The sequence below is a fragment of the Garra rufa genome, chromosome 5, assembly GCF_049309525.1.
Source record: "Garra rufa chromosome 5, GarRuf1.0, whole genome shotgun sequence".
NCBI classification, from domain to species: Eukaryota; Metazoa; Chordata; class Actinopteri; order Cypriniformes; family Cyprinidae; genus Garra; species Garra rufa.
Window position 1 is genome coordinate 17001138 of NC_133365.1, and position 19707 is coordinate 17020844.

At 35.9% G+C, this 19707-nt stretch overlaps 1 protein-coding gene across 1 annotated transcript in view; it reads right to left on the reverse strand.

Moving 5' to 3' along the window:
• The window catches only part of kiaa0825 (KIAA0825 ortholog), a 167184-nt gene that overhangs the window by 75447 nt on the left and 72030 nt on the right, over positions 1-19707 (reverse strand). Inside the window, exons 16-18 of the mRNA XM_073839992.1 lie at positions 16466-16622; positions 15610-15777; positions 14253-14347 (exon numbers count right to left, since the gene is read on the reverse strand). Of these exons, the coding sequence (XP_073696093.1) occupies positions 14253-14347; positions 15610-15777; positions 16466-16622 (420 nt within the window). The remainder of the gene's footprint in view (positions 1-14252; positions 14348-15609; positions 15778-16465; positions 16623-19707) is intronic.

Here is a 19707-nt window from a genome sequence, read left to right on the forward strand (position 1 = left end):
ATACTACTGGTCAAATGTTATTTCTATTAATTTTTAAAGGTTAAAATGCTTAAAAAAATAAATATTTTAATGTTTTAATATATTTTTAAATGTAATTTATTTGTGATGGCCAGTTTTCAGTGTCACATGATCCTGCAGAAACCATTTTAATATGCTGATTTGGAGCTTGAGAAACATTTCTAATTATTATCAATGTTAAAAACAGTTGTGCTGCTTGATGTTTTTTGTAGAAACTGTGATATTAAGGAGTCTTTGATTAATTGAGTTGTAACATTATAAACATCTTTATTATTACTTTAGATCAATTTACAACATCCTTCCTAAATAAAAAAAAATAATAAAAATAAATGGCAGTATATCAGACAACAACCAGTGTTGGGGAAAGTTACTCTTAAAAGTAATGCATTACAATAGTGCATTACTCCCTAAAAAAGTAACTAATTACATTACTTAGTTACTTCTTATTAAAAGTAATGCGTTACGTTAATTTTGCGTTGCTAATCTGGGCAGGGCTTGCTTGTTTGTCTTTAATATAAAAAGTTCTATTTTTAGCAAATGTAAAAGCCCTGTCACACCAAAAAGTCAAATGAATAAGCCTCAAGGCTGAAGGAAAAGTAAATTCACGTCTGTACAGTAGAATGCAAGAGAAGAAGGTTCAACACTCTTCAGCAATGAAAAAACAAACAAACAAACAAACAAACAATGAAGCACAAATGTTTGTTTATCTAAAGTCACTTTTGCTTATTAGTACGGTTGAATTGGATTAAAGGTCAGCAGCAAAGACACTGGTTAATAAAATGGGATTAAATACATAAAGGATATTTGTGTTATTTAACATATTTAACTGCATCATATTCTGAATTTGCATTTCACTGTTTTAATAAATTTTGATGAATACTAAATCTGTTTATTTGCGAGTGAGATGAATTGATGCATGTTCACAGTTAGTCTAGAACTACAGTAACATCGGGTTTACATAGCGCACACAATGCCTTTGTACTTTCGATTTCTCTCAACACAGGGACAGGAGACAGTCAGTAAATGGGAAAACAAAGTAACTGCCATTACTTATTTTAAAAAGTGTTACTAGACTAGTTACTTGAAAAAAAAAATTTGGACTGACAATAACACTTAATATCAACTTAAATTAATATCAAATAAAAGTATCGTTTAGAGTATCAAACTTACACATTTTAACTTTTTTGGTTTTCTCCAAGTTGTAAAATGGGTTTTGGGGTCCACAACACCACAAACGGAACATAAGGGTTAACTCTATTCTGCAGAATCATGCCAATTTAGAATCAGGGCGGAAACTGCAAAATGGTTACCTGTGCACACACTTCTTAATTAGTGTGTGGTGCTCAACCAGAAAGGTTGCAGAAGGGCAGATGTGGTGACAGACCTTCTCCTCATCAACCATGTCTGAGCAACCTTCATCCTTCCTTCTGTCCTTCTTAGCTACCTCTGAGGGGCAGAGTTTGAAAGTGGCCACTGAATGCCAATGAAAGACCCAGGTGCCCTCGGCTTTCAGGGAGCTTGCTGACCATCTGCCTAGGGGCCAGAGTGGCACCATGGCCCCTATATCAGTCAGGACTCAGGGCTCCGGGGGATCTGTAGCACCTCTGCGGAGCACCAGGATCACCATCTCATTGACAGGATGACAGTCCTCAGTTCCTCTAAAGGTACTCTGAGACAGTGGCATTCAGGCCATGTAAAGTCAGCAGAGAGGGAAGGTCACGTCTGATCAGGGCTCCTATGACAGAACCCTAGACACCGTATAGAAGTACGATACACTAGGCCAAGACACTACACTCATCAGAAGAAAGAAACAAGTGAACAATGCCAGAAGTAAAACGGCAACATGTACTGTCTAAGACCAGAGAGGCAGTCGAGACTAACTTAATACAACTTTTATTCAACACTCTTAAGCCAGTAGCAATTTAAAGGGAAAGTTCATTCTGTCATAATTTACTCATGTCGTTCCAACACATTATTTATTTATTTATTATTTTATTTAATATAATTTAATTTATAGGGCATTAGTTAGTATTTATAGCATTCAGACTTTACAATATTTGATCAGAGAGATGTTTGCCGTAACTAAATCCAAAATAATATACATGAGAATAATCAAGAGTGATAGAAGATCATTTTAGCATTATATATACTTCTAATACACAACACTTTTCAAACTTTTCAAAGCAATTAACAATAAATGTTCCCCTGAGGTCATACTTTAAAAAAAAAAAAAAAAAAAAAAAGACACAACTAGCTTTTACAAAGTGCATGTGAACAGACAAATAACTTAAAGGAGAAGTTCACTTCCAGAACAAAAATTTACAGAAATTGTGTTTTTTGAGGAATTTTTTTTAGGATTTCTCTCCATATAGTGGACTTCTATGGTGTCTGCGAGTTTGAACTTCAAAAATGTAGTTTAAATGCAGCTTCAAAGGGCTCTAGATGATCCCAGCTGAGAGAGAAGGGTCTTATTTAGTGAAATGACTGGTTATTTTCTAAAATAAAGTACAATTTATATACTTTTTAACCTCAAATGCTCGTCCTGTCTAGCTCTGCGTGTACTCTGTGTATTCTGGTACAAGACAGTTAGGGTACGTCGAAAAACTCCCATCTCATGTTCTCCTCCAACTTCCAAATCGCCCTACATCGCTGCAGAAGTACTGACCCAGTGCTTACAAAGTGAACATGCAAAGAAGGTCAAACGGCCTTTACAAAAAAAAAGGTAAAACAGCGATGTACAGCGAATACACAGAGCATACACAGAGATTTGACAAGACAAGCATTTGAGGTTAAAAAGTATATAAACAGTCTTTTTTTATTTCAGAAAATAACTGATTGTTTCACTAGATAAAACCCTTCTTCCTCGTCTGGGCTGCATTTAAACTGCATTTTGGAAGTTCAAACTCAGAGGCACCATAGAAGTCCACTATATGGAGAGACATCCTGAAATGTTTTCCTCAAAAAACAATTTCTTTTCGACTGAAGAAAGAAAGACATGAACATCTTGGATAACAAGGGGGTGAGTAAATTATTTGTAATCTTTTGTTCTGGAAGTGAACTTCACCTTTAATGCTTCTTTTACAAAACAATTTTTACAGTACTTTTACATTGTAAGATAACAGCACACTTAAGTAAAGTTATGCTTAAACTACTCATTGTATACATGTATAACAAGTCATCCATATTAAATACAGGTGTAACAAATCAGCATTCAGTGCACTTCAAATGAATTAGCGTTATAGGCCACTAATATTATCACTCTTATTTGTAAGGAGCTATGATTGCCTCTACTGAACAACACTCTCCTTCAGCATTGGCTCCAGCTAAAGCTCTCCATCTCCATTTCCTTGTCAGAGCGTTTCACCGCTGGCCAGATTAATGCTGACAGGCAGGAATCCTTCTAATTATCTGTCCCTGGCCTGGATGCAAATGGCTGGGTTCTGGTGGCAGTGTGATGAGACTGCCAGTGCACTGACACCGGGCCCCCAGCGTGGAAGCCTGTCACTGGCCCTCTTCCATCCAGGGACCACACAGTTTATTTATTTTATTATTATTTTTCTCCTCTCAGGCTGGCAGGGTGGCTTTGTCAATCACAATGTGGGAGATGGCAGTGGGTGTCTGATTAAAGCTCTGCGCTGGCTATGATTGAGCTGGTTGTGACGGCTGTAGATTAGGATCATAGATTATGGGAGATAATGGTACTTCACTAAGAGAGAGAGAAGACTGGAAGTGAGAGAACGGATTGAATTGAGTTAAGGAGTGTGCCGTAATCAAGGATGTTGTGAAGGAATATTGATGGGCCAAAAAACAAAAACAAACCGAAGCCCTGCAAAGCTGGAATAACAGATTATAGTGGCTGTTTATTTTAGAATGACTTAGGGTAGTTTAGTCAGTAGCAAATTGTCTATTTTCTTGGCAAGTACAAAAGAAAAGAAAAGATTTGTAGTTTAGATGGTAGCTAATTAGCTAATCTGCTCAACAAGTTTACTTCTAAAGACAAAACAAAAAAGTACTTCCTTCAAATATATTTAATTAACAAAAACTGGTAGTTTACATGCTAACTAATTAGCTATCAGCTCAGCAAATGTATTACCAACAAAGCAAAAAAAAAAAAAAAAAAAAAAAAAAACAACAAAAGCAAAACAAAACTTACTTCCTCCAAATTTAACCAAACAAAAATTGGTAGTTTACATGCTAACTAATTAGCTATCAGCTCAGCAAGTTTATTACCAACAAAGCAAAAAAAAAAAAAAAAAAAAAAACCCACTAACAAAAGCAAAACAAAACTTACTTCCTCCAAATTTAACCAAACAAAAATTGGTAGTTTACATGCTAACTAATTAGCTATCAGCTCAGCAAGTTTATTACCAACAAAGCAAAAAAAAAAAAAAAAAAAAAAAGTAACAAAAGCAAAGCAAAACTTACTTCCTCCAAATTTAACCAAACAAAAATTGGTAGTTTACATGCTAACTAATTAGCTATCAGCTCAGCAAGTTTATTACCAACAAAGCAAATGAAAACAAACGAAAACTAACAAAAGCAAAACAAAACTTACTTCCTCAAAATTCAACTAAACAACAGTTTTTACATGCTACCTAATTAGTTATCAGCTCAGCAAGTTTGTTTTCATTTGCTTTGTTGGTAATAAATGAAAACTAACAAAAGCAAAACAAAACTTACTTCCTCCAAATTTAACCAAACAAAAATTGGTAGTTTACATGCTAACTAATTAGCTATCAGCTCAGCAAGTTTATTACCAACAAAGCAAATGAAAACAAACGAAAACTAACAAAAGCAAAACAAAACTTACTTCCTCAAAATTCAACCAAACAACAGTTGGTAGTTTACATGCTACCTAATTAGTTATCAGCTCAGTAAGTTTGTTTTCATTTGCTTTGTTGGTAATAAACGAAAACTAACAAAAGCAAAACAAAACTTACTTCCTCCAAATTTAACCAACCAAAAATTGGTAGTTTACATGCTACCTAATTAGCTATCAGCTCAGCAAGTTTATTACCAACAAAGCAAATGAAAACAAACAAAAACTAACAAAAGCAAAACAAAACAAAACTTACTTCCTTCAAATGTACCCAAACGAAAGTTGGTAGTTTATTGCTATCTAATTAGCTATCAGCTCAGCAAGTTTATTACCAAAGTAAACGAAAACAAAGGAAAGCAAAACAAAACAAAACAAGCTTTCTCCAAATTTAACTAACATAAATCTAAACTTACATCATTCTAATTTACCCAAACAAAAGTTGGTCGTTTTTTGCTACCTAATCAGCTCAGCAAGTTTATTAGCAACAAAGCAAACAAAAACAAAAGCAAAACAAAACAAAAATTACTTCCACCAAAAATTTGCCAAACAAAAACTGGTAGTTTACATGCTACCTAATTAACTATCAGCTCAGCAAGTTTATTACCAACAAAGCAAACGGAAACAAACAAAAACTAACAAAAGCAAAACAAAACAAAACTTACTTCATTCAAATTTACCCAAACAAAAGTTGGTCGTTTTTTGCTACCTAATTAGCTATCAGCTCAGCAAGTTTATTAGCAACAAAGCAAACAAAAACAAACAAAAGCAAAACAAAACAAAAATTACTTCCACCAAAAAATTTGCCAAACAAAAACTGGTAGTTTACATGCTACCTAATTAGCTATCAGCTCAGCAAGTTTATTAACAACAAAGCAAACGAAAACAAACAAAAACTAACAAAAGCAAAACAAAACAAAACTTACTTCATTCAAATTTACCCAAACAAAAGTTGGTCGTTTTTTGCTACCTATTAGCTATCAGCTCAGCAAGTTTATTAGCAACAAAGCAAACAAAAACAAACAAAAGCAAAACAAAACAAAAATTACTTCCACCAAAAAAATTGGCCAAACAAAAACTGGTAGTTTACATGCTACCTAATTAGCTATCAGCTCAGCAAGTTTATTACCAACAAAGCAAATGAAAACAAATGAAAGCAAAACAAAACAAACTTTCTCCAAATTTAACCAAATCAAAATTGGTAGTTTACATGTTACCTAATTAGCAACTTTATTACTAACAAAGCAAACAAAAACAAACAAAAGCAAAACAAAACTTCTGTTAAATGTAACTTAGCTTACCAACAAAGAAAACAAAAGCAAAACGAAAAAAATATATATACATTTACTTACTCCAAATCAAATCAAACAAATTTTGGCACTTTATAAGTTAGGAAATTAGCTATCAGTTTGGCAAATTATTTCCAACAAAGCAAACAAAAGCAAAACACATAAAAAAAATATTAAAATATTAACTTCCTCCAAACCAAACAAACAAAATTGGTAGTTTGCATGTTAGCTAATTAGCTGCCAGATTAGCAAGTTTATTTCCAACAAAGCAAATGAAAACAAAACAAAACATTTCCCTGCTAAAAAAAAAAAAAAAAAAAAAAAAAAAAACCAGGCTGATTTTAGCTGGTTATAGTTGGTCAGCAAGCTGGTTTTAGAGAGGTTTTGGTCACTTTCCTGGTCATAGCTGGTCAGGCTGGGAGACCAGCTAAAACTTCCAGCCAACCAGCCTAGGCTGTTTTTTTTTTCAGCAGGGTTAAGCAAATGAAAGCAAAGCAAAACAAAAACAAAAACTGGTAGTTTACATGCTAGCTAATTAGCTATCATCTCTGCAATTTTATTTCCAACAAAGCAAACAAAACCAAAACAAAACTAAACAATTTACTTCCTCCAAATCAAATCAAATATTGGTAGTTTACATGCTAGCAAATTAGCTACCAGCTCTGCAAGTGTATTTCAAACAAAGCAAACAAAAACAAAACAAAGACATTTACTTTCTCCAAATTAAATAAAACAAATATTGGTAGTCTACATGCTAGTAAATTAGCTACCAGCTTGGCAAGTTTATTTCTAACAAAGAAAACGAAAGCAAAACAAAACAACACAAACGAAACACAAAGCATACATTTCATCAAGAAGGGCATCTGAAAAAAAAAAAAAAAGATTTAGATTGTGATATACTTCAGCAGTAAACCGGGGCTCTAACTGATCATTACTAGAGGTGTGAGACAGGAAGGAAGGAAATAATAAATGGATGGAAAAGAATTTTAGAGGAAAGGAATGAGGAATGAGCCGGGCGGGGTGGAAATGGTGGCCTAGCTGCTTGACAGTTGACTCTGTTGGATGTGACTTTCACAGTCTGCTGGCAGTTTGTGTGGAAGCCATCACATCTGTGACTCGGAGTTTGATTAATGAGCCTTTCAGCTCGTCTCTGCCATGTGAGGTGGGGCCACGGCCTTCTCCCAGGCTTCAGTGATTCACCCACCGACACACACACGTACACACATGCACACACACATGCAAAGTACAAACTCAGACGCCAGGAGATCTACGCCTGCCTCATGCTAAACAAAACCTAATTGTGTCTGCAAATTTCCAACACTAGCCACCAAAACAAAGGCAAAATGATGGAGAGACACAATGACGATTTCCCACAGTCAGTCAGTCAGTCAGAAAACATGATGGAGAGGACTTGTTTGTGAAACTTAAAGGGCTCCTAGCCCTAAAAAAAAAAGTCACTACAGTGATGGGTTGACAAGGAAGTGTTCGCTTCCCAGTAACACACTGAAAATGTCCCGTTCCTCGGCCATGACAGATTCTCTCACCCGAAAAAGATACAACAACAAACTCATAATAAATGTGGCGATAGCAATTACTTCCTCGCACATCGCGATGCTGCCTCTAGCCGAGTCGCTGCGCGTCTGTGGAAAAAGCCCTTGCATTCTGACACATTTGTTTGTATTTTATACCCTGGGAAAGAAAGCTAACCATATGGCCATCATTGGGAACAGATGGCATTTGCCCAATGTGAACGGCGGTGCCTATCACTGCAATTTAAAGCACTCCACTTCCCGCATCAACTGCCATCTCTCTCAACAGATACTTCTCCGCTCACTATTGTTCCGGATGATAGAGAAATGACAGCGCGAGCCTGTAAAAGTTGACCTAGCCAATGTACTACATAGTCAAAATTCATGTCTTTCAATGCAACACACAATTGCACAGGAGAGAACATAGAAGACATATTTTAGCATTGTTTGTGAATAGGCGAATCTCGGCGAATAGTTTTAGCCGTGACCGAGAGCATTACATTTGTTCAGAAGGTGCTTGTTAAGTGTGTCCTGTGGTATTTTGCAACTCTAAAAGCCACATCTGGTGGTTTTTACAGACCCATCCATCAGCAGGTCTTGCAATGGTGAAACTAGAACTGTGTCAAACTAAGGCACAATATATTAAAAGAAAAAGCCATTAGAGGAAAATGTTTAACCTTAGGGCTCGCTTATGAAAGATTACCACTTCTCACCTCATACTCAAACTCTTGCTGTGGCACAGGCAAAAGGAAGTACGCTATACCATTAAAAAAAATGGCGTTTGTATATTTTTTTCTGTCCATTTTAATCCAAATAGTGGACTTCAATAGGGATTTTTATCCATATAGTGGACTTCAACAGTTGAAGGTCCAAATTGCAGTTGTAATGCAGCTTCAAAGGGCTCTACATGATCCCAGACGAGTAGTAATGGTCTTATCTAGTGAAATGATTAGTCATTTCTTTAAAAAAAAAAAAAAAAAAAATACAAATTTATATACTTTTTAACCACAAATGCTCACCTTTCACTAGCTCCATTTTTTAAATCCATTTTTATTCTAGAAGTGAACTATCCTTTAAATTGATTCAAACTGACAGTAAAAAAAACTTTTCCACACTGTTCCACAAGATTAATATTTAGAGTTATAATATTTACAATAAATGTTATTAAATTTAATATAAATGCTGTTCTTTTGAACTTTTTATTCATCAAAGAATCCTGAAAAAATGTATCTCAAAAAATATAAGGCATTATAATAATAAGATAATGTTTAATGTTTCTTGAGCACCAAATCAGCATATTAGAATGATTTTTGAAGAATCATGTAACATTAAAGACAAAGTAATGGCTGCTTTACAACCACAGGAATAAATTGTTTACTTTTAAAATGTATTAAAATGGAAAACAGTTATTTTAAATTGCAATAACATTTCACAAAACTTTTGATCAAATAAGTGCAGCTCTTTCAAAAGCATTAAAAAAGATAGCCTTGTGATGTTTTTTTTAAAGAAGGCTCTTATGCTCATCAAGGCTGCATTTATTTGATCAAAAATACAGAAAAAAACAGTAATATTGTGAAATGTTATTACAATATAAATAATTTGATATACTTTAAAATATAATTTATTCCTGTGATGCAAAGCTGAATTTTCATCAGCCATTACTCCAGTCTTACGTGTCACATGATCCTTCAGAATTCATTCTAATATGCTGATTTATTATTAGAATTATCCATGTTGGCGACAGTACTGCCAAATATTTTTTTGGAACCTGTGATACTTTTTCAGGATTCTCTGATGGATAAAAAGTTTAAAAGAACAGCATTTATTTAAAATAATAAAATCCTAAAATCCTGAAAGTATCACAGGTTCCAAAAAAAAAAAAAAAAAAAAAGAGAGAGAAATATTAAGCAGCACAACTGTTTCCAACATTGATAATAAATCAGCATATTAGAATGATTTCTGAATGATCATGTGACTCTGAAGACTGGAGTAACAATGCTGAAAATTCAGCTTTGATCACAGGAATAAATTAGATTTTAATGTATAGTAAAAATAGAAAAAAAAAACGTTATTTTACATGGTAATAATATTTGACAATATTGCATTTATATATATTTGATCAAATAATCACAGCCTTGATGAGCATAGGAAACTTCTTTAAAAAACATAAAAATTCTTACCGATCCAAAACTTTTGAACAGCAGTGTATATTACAAAATGCTACAAGATTTGAAGCCAGATTCATATCCAATTGAAGTCCACTATATCTGGAACACACCATAACTAATGTAAAGCTTATACAACAAAGAAGGCAAATCTGAATATGAATGGTAACACAGATCATAGCACCTCTGTGTTATTTTAAAACCTTCCTGTCACCATGCGGCGTAACTCTAGCAAAAAAAGTTTGTGTGGGTCATGTCTAGAAGTTTGCTAACACTGTCTCTCTGGGTGTCAGGTGCTAGTCTGAGGAAGAACAGGAACATTAATCAGTCACTTTCTGCTGAAAAGCTCCATTTGAGAATGATTTATGACACTGCTGGCACAGACAGCCAAATGACAGGTGACAATAAAGGACACCCACACCTGTGTAAATCTTCTCCCTCTCTCTCACACACGCTCTGAGAGAGAGAACGGGGGGAAGGAATTGAGACCACATTATGGTGCACGTCTCATTCATATGTAACCAGATGAATGTACTCCTCACAGAGCCGCAGAAATATGCTTTAGAAATAATGTTTACCTAGATGTTTAAATGGATTCATTTTCACTCAAAAATGAAAAATTCTTGTCAATATGTACTGTGCGTGTCAGTCAAAATTATTTATTTATTGTTTATTTTAGTTCAGGTTTTAAGAACATTCATAGAGAGAAAAAGATTGAGCTAAAATAAACAAATAAATTTAAATGAAAATATATAGTAAAAATAATCCATATTCACTATATTCCATGTCATAGGTTTTATCTGAGGAAAATTTAAGTCATTGATCACTCATGTTTGATTCGAAAGCCACTGTGGAGATTAAGTTTAACTACTACTGGATAGTTTCTATAGTTTCTATATTTCTTGCTTAAAATGAACCCAAAATAGGTTGGAGATTTATAAACAAGCATTTATTAATAAGTTGAATAAATAATAATTAAATACTAAGCATTTTTAAATTGCTAATTAATAAACATTCACCTTTTGATTATTATTGATGATGCCTTTAGTGATTTTGTGTCTGATTTTTAATTTACAACCTATTTGGGGTTAATTTTAAGCAAGAAATATAGTATTTGTTAAAACATTTAACCAAACTGCTGGGTCAAAACAACCCACGCTGCAAAAAATGCTTTTCTTACTTAGATTTTTTTGTTTTGTTTCCAGCCAAAATATCAAAAAATTCTTAAATCAAGAAGAATTTTTTCTAGACAAGAAAAAAAACATTTTCTTGTTTTCTGAAAAAGTGCATTTTTGCTTGAAACAAGCAAAATTATCTGCCAATGGGGTAAGAAAAATAATCTTGTTTTCTGTTTGAAGATTATTTATCTTAAGCAAAAACTCACTTAATTTTACATTTGCATTTAGACATTTAGCAGATGCTTTTATCCAAAGCGACTTACAAAAGAGGACAATAGAAGCAATCAAAAACAACTTTTTGATTGCAAAAAAAATACAAATTAGTAAATAGAAAATCCTTCTTGATTAAATTTTTTTTTTTTTAGATATTTTGACTGGAAACAAGTATTTTATGCTCACTGAGTCTGAATGGCTTTGACCATAATATACAATACAAACAACAATATTGTGAAATATTACTAATTTGACACTCAAGAATGACTTATTATTATTATCATCAATGTTGAAAACTGTGTTGTTTAATATTCTGGATTATTTGATGAAAGTTCAAAAGAACAGCATTGATTTGGTCAAAAAAATAGCATGGTTTCTAATGACAAGATCAGGAGTAATAGGAAAATGTATTATTTTGGGTGAACTATTCCTCTTATAACCTAGAAACAACCAAAACACCCCTAAAACAACTACTGAAAAGAGCGAAGTTGGAGAGATTAATATGTTAAGACCTCAGAGCCCTCACCCTATTCAATAGATCACATAGTTTCTGCATATAGAAGACCTACATATATCCTCAGTCTCCAGAGAGGATCTCTAGTGTCTAACATTCACTACATGACCTATTACTGATTTCCCCCCCATACATTAGACCTTGTGTGACAACTATTTTCTCTCTCCCTCGTTCTCGTTTTTACCATTTTCTTTTTTAATTCACCTCTGTCTGAACAGGTTTTCCAATAAATGTACTCATTCATGTTCATTGATGGATAATCCACAAGTTATTGCACTAAAATACTGTAGATTAAGTGACATGTAAACCCCAACTGGTCATTAAGACTAATAAGGGTTTTATAGACCCCATTTGCACAAAGAAAGTCTACACTTTCTGCTTCACCTTCTGTCCTTCACCTTACTTTCTTTCACCCCTCTTCTGAACCTCTGTTCGTCCACGGGGGCAGGTGCTCCATCATTGAGATGCTGAACATAGAAAGATGCTCTCAGAGGTTGCACCCCACTGTGAAGGAAACACTAACATCTGGACGCTGTCCAAGTTGAACTGGGCAGGTGATTTGCCAGGTTCGCAGAAATAGGTCCATGTTCTACTGACCTGCTGCACTACCATGTAGAAACTACACAATCTGGACCAGGGGCAGGCACTGATTCCCAGATCTGAGACAATTCCCTATAAATTGTTCTTAATTTTGATCCAATGACCTTTTTCATTCATACAAAAGATGATTTGGTAATTTTATATATATGGTGGCCAAAATTATTAGGATTTTCACCAGCTTAAAATGGTTTTAAGTCAGTTATTTCTGTCTTTTGCTGTAGTGTGTCAGTAGGAAATATCAGTTTACATTTCTAAACATTTAATTTGCCGTTAATTGTAATAATCCAGAGAGACTTTTGTTTGCACAGGGAGTCTGACAATAGCCAGTGCTCCACACAGAGATTTGATCATCATCAAGTCTCTCTGGAATGAAGAAACAGAACAAACTAAGACAAACTAAATCTAGAAGAACTGTGGCAACATCTCCAAGATGCTTCAAGAAACCTACCTGCAAAGTTACAGTACTGTTAAACGTTTTAGGCACTTGTGTAAAAATGCTGTAAAATGAGGATGCTGTCGAAATTTATGTCATAAAATGATTTTCTTAATTAACTTCTATTAACTAAATGAAATCAACATTTGGTGTGACCATCCTTTGCGTTTAAAGCAGCTTTTGCCCTAGGTGCACAGTTTTTGCTTTGCAGGTAGGTCTCTTGTAGCATCTTGGAAACGTTGTCACAGTTCTTCTGGATTTTTTCAGACAGTTTGTTCTGTTTCTTGATGTCATTCCAGACAGACTGGATGATGATGAGATCAGATCTCTGTGTAGAGCACTGGCTGTTGTCAGACTACTTGAGCAAATCTCACTGAATTATTACAATATTAATGGCAAAATTAATCTTTGGAAATGTGAACTGATATTTCCTACTGAAACATTACAGGAAAAGATAGAAAAAACTGACTTAAAACCATTTTTTAACTGGTGAAAATATTAGTGTTTGAATAATTTTGGCCACAACTATGTTTTTATTAAATTACACTGGAAATTAGTATCCCTATTTGAAGTAATTATGCTTATTAAATCATTTTATTACCTGCGTGAAATATTTGTATTTTTAAAAATAAACTTGTCACATTACAGAAACATTTGAGTAAAAACATTATTTATTTATTTACTGCATACTGCAAAAAAGCTAAAAGCAAAAATGTTAAGCAGGTATGGGACATATATAATATAAATACAATTTTTTTCACTCCTGAATCCTGAAAAAGAAACCAACTACAATTCTAGTTTAAGAATTGATATCTCATCCGTTTTATTCAACATTTCAGAGAGAATCAGTGATTGAAACTGATTTTCTTTTGTCAAGCTGTCAAACTAACACTGAACTCACGGATCATTTGGAGCAAATTGATCAAACTCTGGCTTCGGTTGGAGATATTCTTTTAAACCGGCATACTTGTATCGCACTTAAACTAAAGCTCAATCACACAGGATCCCTCAGTAACCTCAAAATTATTTTCTGACACACTTTGACACATGTCAGATTGTGATTTCCACTCAGTTCTAAAAACGCAGACACTTCATTTTCTCCGCACAGCGAGCTCAGATACGCTTTCCTTTTTTTTTTCCAGCACTGTGATGGAGCTGCGCTTCTTTAGCAAGCTCTCAGTGGAAAAGCACTTTCTTCACCAAACTTTGAGAAAACGGGATGCTGCATGCTGGGAATTAAAATCTTGAAACCAAGAACTCACATAGAGATCTAACGATATGTAAAAATTCACAAACACAGGTCAGATGAGGTATACGCAGCCGGACCGTAACACCTTTAGAAGCTGACACACACAAACGGTCACAGGATCTCTCTATCCTCTTCACATATTCACATTCATTACGGTGGTACATGGTGGGACATGACAGGCAGCACTTCAAAAATGTGTAAGCGAAAGGAGGGGGCGACTGTGTGCGAACGAGAGCAGCAGCTATTACCTGTTAGCGAGCAGCGTCGTGAAGGTCACCTGACTCGTGCTCTGATAGGCTGGCAGCAGTTGGGCCCAATCCCACTCCCTTTCAGCCATAGCAGCCTGTTGATAAATGAGCAGCGAGTATTGTTCGTTATTAATCAGAGTTAATATGATCAGTAAATTACTGCTCCAGCTGGGCTGGACTAACCAAGGAGGAGGGGGTCCCGAACAAGGCCGCCCCAACGCGATCTATCTATCATGTCTGCACAAGAAGGTTTTTATTCCAATAAGACAGCAATTAATTTATAAATCCATTTGGGGAGGGATGTACCATCATTTATAAAAAGATAAATCAATTTTGCAAGAGGAGTCGTTATTCTTCTCGCCGTTGTTCGTGGCGAGCCGCCCAAGGTTTCCCTCACCCACGAGTGGACCGTCCCTTTGTTAGGGAGCCAAATGCAATCCGATTGCTTTGATAGCAGGAATGCCACTCTTAACTTGAAGCTGAGTTTTTTTTTTTTTTTTTTATTGACAAAAGGACAGGAGCGTGCCAGCCCCTCCTATTCTCCGACCGGCTGATTGATGGATCGGCATTCGTTTTTCTGCCTCCATTTGATTTGACAAACAGCACAGCCACCTGAAGGCGAGGAGGCTTTTTAATCATCCCCTTAATAAGGTGTTTTATGCAAAGCAATGCGAGCGTGAGCGATAAGGAGAAAACAAAAGGGATTAAGAGCACGGCAGCCAGCGCCGAACGACGGGAAAAAAACTTGCGATGCAAAACTCTGAGCCAAATAAGATAATGAAAGAAAAACTTCACCTTAAAAAAAGAAGGTTGCAGACTTTGCGGCTTCAAAGGCGTAGCAAAAAGTCTCATGACATGAGCAGAGAAAACTTTATCCTACCTATAAGAGAAAGCCAAAAGAGGACCATGGCTCTTGTAATTAAACCTTCAACCTACACCGTCTTCAACACGCAAGGGATGCTTTTTTTCCGCCCTTTGTTCAAAGCCACATCACACTTGAAGAGTTCACCTTTCAAGTGTTTTCAAATTCTCTGCTCTTTTGGTTAACCTTTTTTAATGTTTTGCTTTGTGTCTTCCCTTCACACTAAAATATAGCTTAGGGACAGAGCGACCTATGGAGAATTGTCGAGTTCATCCTAGAGAAGCAGTTTAAAGTCTCTCAGTCTCTCTCTTATATTCACCTTGCCTGGTGGCCTTGACGAAAAGTTACACTTGCTCGAGCGTAGAGAAAGAGAAGAGAAGTAGTTCACGGCATTAACGAACTGCTTTAAATAAAAGTTATGTGAGCGACAGGTATTTGGGAGCACTTGAGTTGAAGGCTGAGAGGTTAAAATAAGAAAAATAACAAAGGACTAACCTGATCGAACTTGTTAGGGCCGATAGAATTGCACTCTTTGAGGGGGTTGAACTGGATTGTACATTGGTTTGGACTGCTTGCTTCAGAGGAGAACACGACAGGTCCCAAAGGGGAGTCTGGAAGTGGTTGTGTCTCTGCTTGCGGCGTTAGAACGGACCTCAGTAAACCCTACAAAAGAGAATGCAAAAACACAACGCAAGGTTCATCTAAATGAACAGGAACCTGAACATGTCCTATTATTAGACTGCATTGAGCAAAACTAAAACACTATTAAAGTGGTCAAATTAACAGCGAGTCTCTGCAGACTTCTTAAACACATCATTGGACAAATTAGTACATTTCAACAATTATTCCATAGCCAATTTTGGACATAATGGACATTTCTTTCCTCTCTATTCCCCAAGTAATTGGCCGACAATGGTAGAAATTAATCAGTCTATCTAGGAATAGGATTTGAAAACAGGACATTGGAAGAGGACAAAGATATGTATAGATATGACACAAAGAATCAAGATTAGACTTAAGTGAGAGTTGTACTAATTTCCCAAGATGTGTTCTTATTGTTAAGTAGAGCAAAGGGGCAGGAAAGTGTAGTGTAAGTGTGGAGAAAGACTTTGACTAATTCCTGAAGCTTTTCCTGTAATTTTTGTTATTTCTGTTGTTTAAGATGTTGTTATTTCCCAGTCGCTTTTTCAATCAGGTCAAGGCTGTTACGAGAGCCCTCGCAGCGGTGTCTGGATGCAGTTGTGTCTCTGCGCAGCAGCTCTGAACAGGCGTTCCCCTCAGCTTCAGGTCACACTGTCTGCCTCAGGCTAACAGCCACCTAATTGCTTGGTGAAAAACAGCAATTCGCTACCTCATTGAGCTGGATGCTGTGATGGATTTGCCGGAGGTGCTGGCTGCCACCTGCTCTATGGCACAGCTCCAGCAGCAACTGCCTTATTTTATGCTCAGTCAGTTCCGCGGGCCCACCTCTATCCAGCGTCGGGCCGTTCTCCACGCACTCAAACACACTAATGGAGGAACACAGAAAAGAGAAAGGGGGGGTTAATGAAAATAAATGCAATACAGTTATTATATTAAAAATGTAAATACTTCTAAAGGCAGTTTTACACAGTAACTGCAAGGTCCCAGTTCATTTTAATCAGAGGTTTTAATATTATCTATATTATTATTATTTGTTTAAATCCAATAGTACTCTGGTTGTGGGTGGAATGAAGATACCATGTCATCCACATAATAATTTACAAGACATATAGCTGTCCTTATATTTTATTTGCAGACTGCTAGCAAAACAAAGCATGCCAGATTAAGATTGTGTAAAGATGGATCTCAAAATCATACAGTCATTGTTGGAAAAGGTTGGAAAAGTACACAAAAATGTTGGATTTTTTTGAAGAACAGCAGGCAGTTTAACTGTTCAAGACAAACAAGGGACTCATGAACAACTATCACTAAACAAAAAATCACAGTTGCGGATCATTGAGGTAAGAACACAGTGTTAAGAATCTTATTCAAGTCAGTACTAAGTAAACAATAACACGCATTTTGTATGATTCCTCTTATTTTGTTAAAATAATTTAAAAAAAATTCAGATTCTGAAAATAGAGAAATCTAGATAAATAGATGGATAAACAAATAAATAGACTTCATGTCTTCACATGAGTTTTTAGCAAACCAAAAGTGCTTTTATTCACAACCCAACAAATGATATTTACTGTAACTTTTGTGATCTTTTGGGATGTGATTAAATATCAAAATAACAGTAGCTGTTGGTAATTTTCGCTAGCATTGAGCTGAAGCAGGAATCGTTGTGTTTGCGCTTACACGTTTCACACAAAGATTCGCACATGTACCGTGCAAAATGCCAAGAGCTGCGTGTTGCCAGTTGTGGCAAAACAGTTTAGTCACATCATTTGCTACCAACTTTTACATTTACATTCTCTGGACAAAAATGAAGGAAGAAAAAAACCTAGTACAGAGAGTGAGAGGAAGGACAGATCAAGAGTTAGAGACACAGTGCAGGTCGCTGTAACCTCAAGGTCCCCTCAATGCACTCATTCCCGTGCCCTTCCTCTCTATCCAGCATGCCTCATCACCCTCACCACACTTCCCATCCGATATCCACCCCCCACCGTCATTGTTTCCCCCCATTCCTTCTTCCTTCCTTTTTTATTTTTCAATCACAAAGTGACAAGGAAAGTGTCGCCTGTCAGGAAGGCCTTTAGCTTCAATGACACCGAGAAAAGCAGCGAGGCCCTGGGCAGCCCAGCCGGTGAGCGGGGTGTCAGCACCTGTGCCTGTATCCTTCCCTGTCCATCAGTGTGCAGGTGAAGCAAATGATTGGATCCAGTCAGCGGCTTGATTAATGAGAGGCCCGTCGGATCCGGGACAAGCTATCAATCACGTCATTAGGACCAATGTGCCCCGAAAGAAGCAGAACACCCCCTCCGCCCACGGAATCCACTGCATTCATCTTCATCTGTGCATGCATGCCGTCAAAGCCTGCCAGGGTCACCGTGATGGAGAACAATCATCTTCTCCTCTACAAATTACTTCGCAAAGACAAGAGATGAGGGAGGTGTGTGTGTATGCATTTGTGTGTGTGTTGACAAGCCAGGGTGGGGGGTGTTTTTCAGAGAACCCGCTTTCCGCCGACACACTGTACGTTGATTGTTTACACCGGAGGCAGTGCCTGAAAGTGAAGGTTATTTTAATGAATAGTAATGGTTCCACTGACTGTCTAAGACAGGCGATACATAATCACTCTTCCTTTTTGCTATCTCTTTTTTTTTTGCCCTCACTCTTTTTTTTGTTGTTGTTTTTCCTGTCAATGGGAACAGCGTTTCTCGGAACACTAAAAGTTTTATTTATTTTTTTCCGCCTCTGTTATGATGCTAAATCATTTTCAGTAAGGGTAATTAACTCTGAGCTTTTGTTCTGGACATGACTTAAATTATACGGTAAAAGTCGGGGTTTTTTGCAGCAATGAAAAATAGCATTAAGCATAGGTCACTTTTCAAAAGTGCTCGAAAATCAATTGTTTGAAGAAATTATTAGTACAGGATCATTATTTAAGGCAGGGGTTTTCAAACACGGGTTCGGAGAAAAGTTTTAAGAAAAAGTAGTGTTTAAAATAAATAAATAAATAAATAAATAAATATTGTACCACAGGTTTATACATACACTCTTAAAAATGAAGCGCTTCACGATGCCATAGAAGAACCTTTTTTGTCTAAATGGTTCCATAAAGAACCTTTAACATCTGAAGAACCTTTCTCACAAAAGGTTCTTTGTGGCAAAATAAGGTTGTTTAGATTAAAAAAAGGTAAGAAAAAGATTGTTCTTTAAAGAACCTTTGACTGAATGGTTCTTTGTGGGACCAAAAATGGTTTTTCTATGGCATCGCTGTGAAAAACCTCTTAAAGCACCTTTATTTTTAAGAGTGTAGAAACAAAATATAGCCAACTTTATAATTTCCCTCATAAGGGTATCACATTTTGTTTACAAAAAACCTGAATTAAAGGGATAGCTCACCCAAAACTTACAACTGTCATTAATTAATTACTCCCATGTCGTTCCAAACCCATAAAACCATTGTTCATATTCAGAACACAAATTAAGATATTTTTTATGAAATCCGAGAGCTTTCTAACCCTCCATAGACAGTAATGCAACTACCACATTCAAAGCCCAGAAAGGTAGTAAGGACATCATTAAAATAGTCCATGTGGATGGTCAGAAAGCTTTTGGATTTTATCAAAAATATTTACATTTTTGTTCTGAAGATGGTTTGAAATTACATGCAGGTGAGTAATTACACAATTTTCATTTTTTGGTGAAATATTCCTTTAAGGTCCACATTATCTCCTACAGTATATGCTCATCATTATCATTAACCCTTATATTATATTGCTAAGATGATTTAATATTGCTAAGATTGATTTGAAGTACATGACTTAAGGATTGCAACATCTTCTTGAGTGATTCAAGTCAGATTTCTTCACTCAAATCATATGGGTGACATCAAACCCATTTTGAAGTACACATATCAAAAAGCTTGAAACGACAAGCTACAGGCTAAGAAAAAAAAAACTA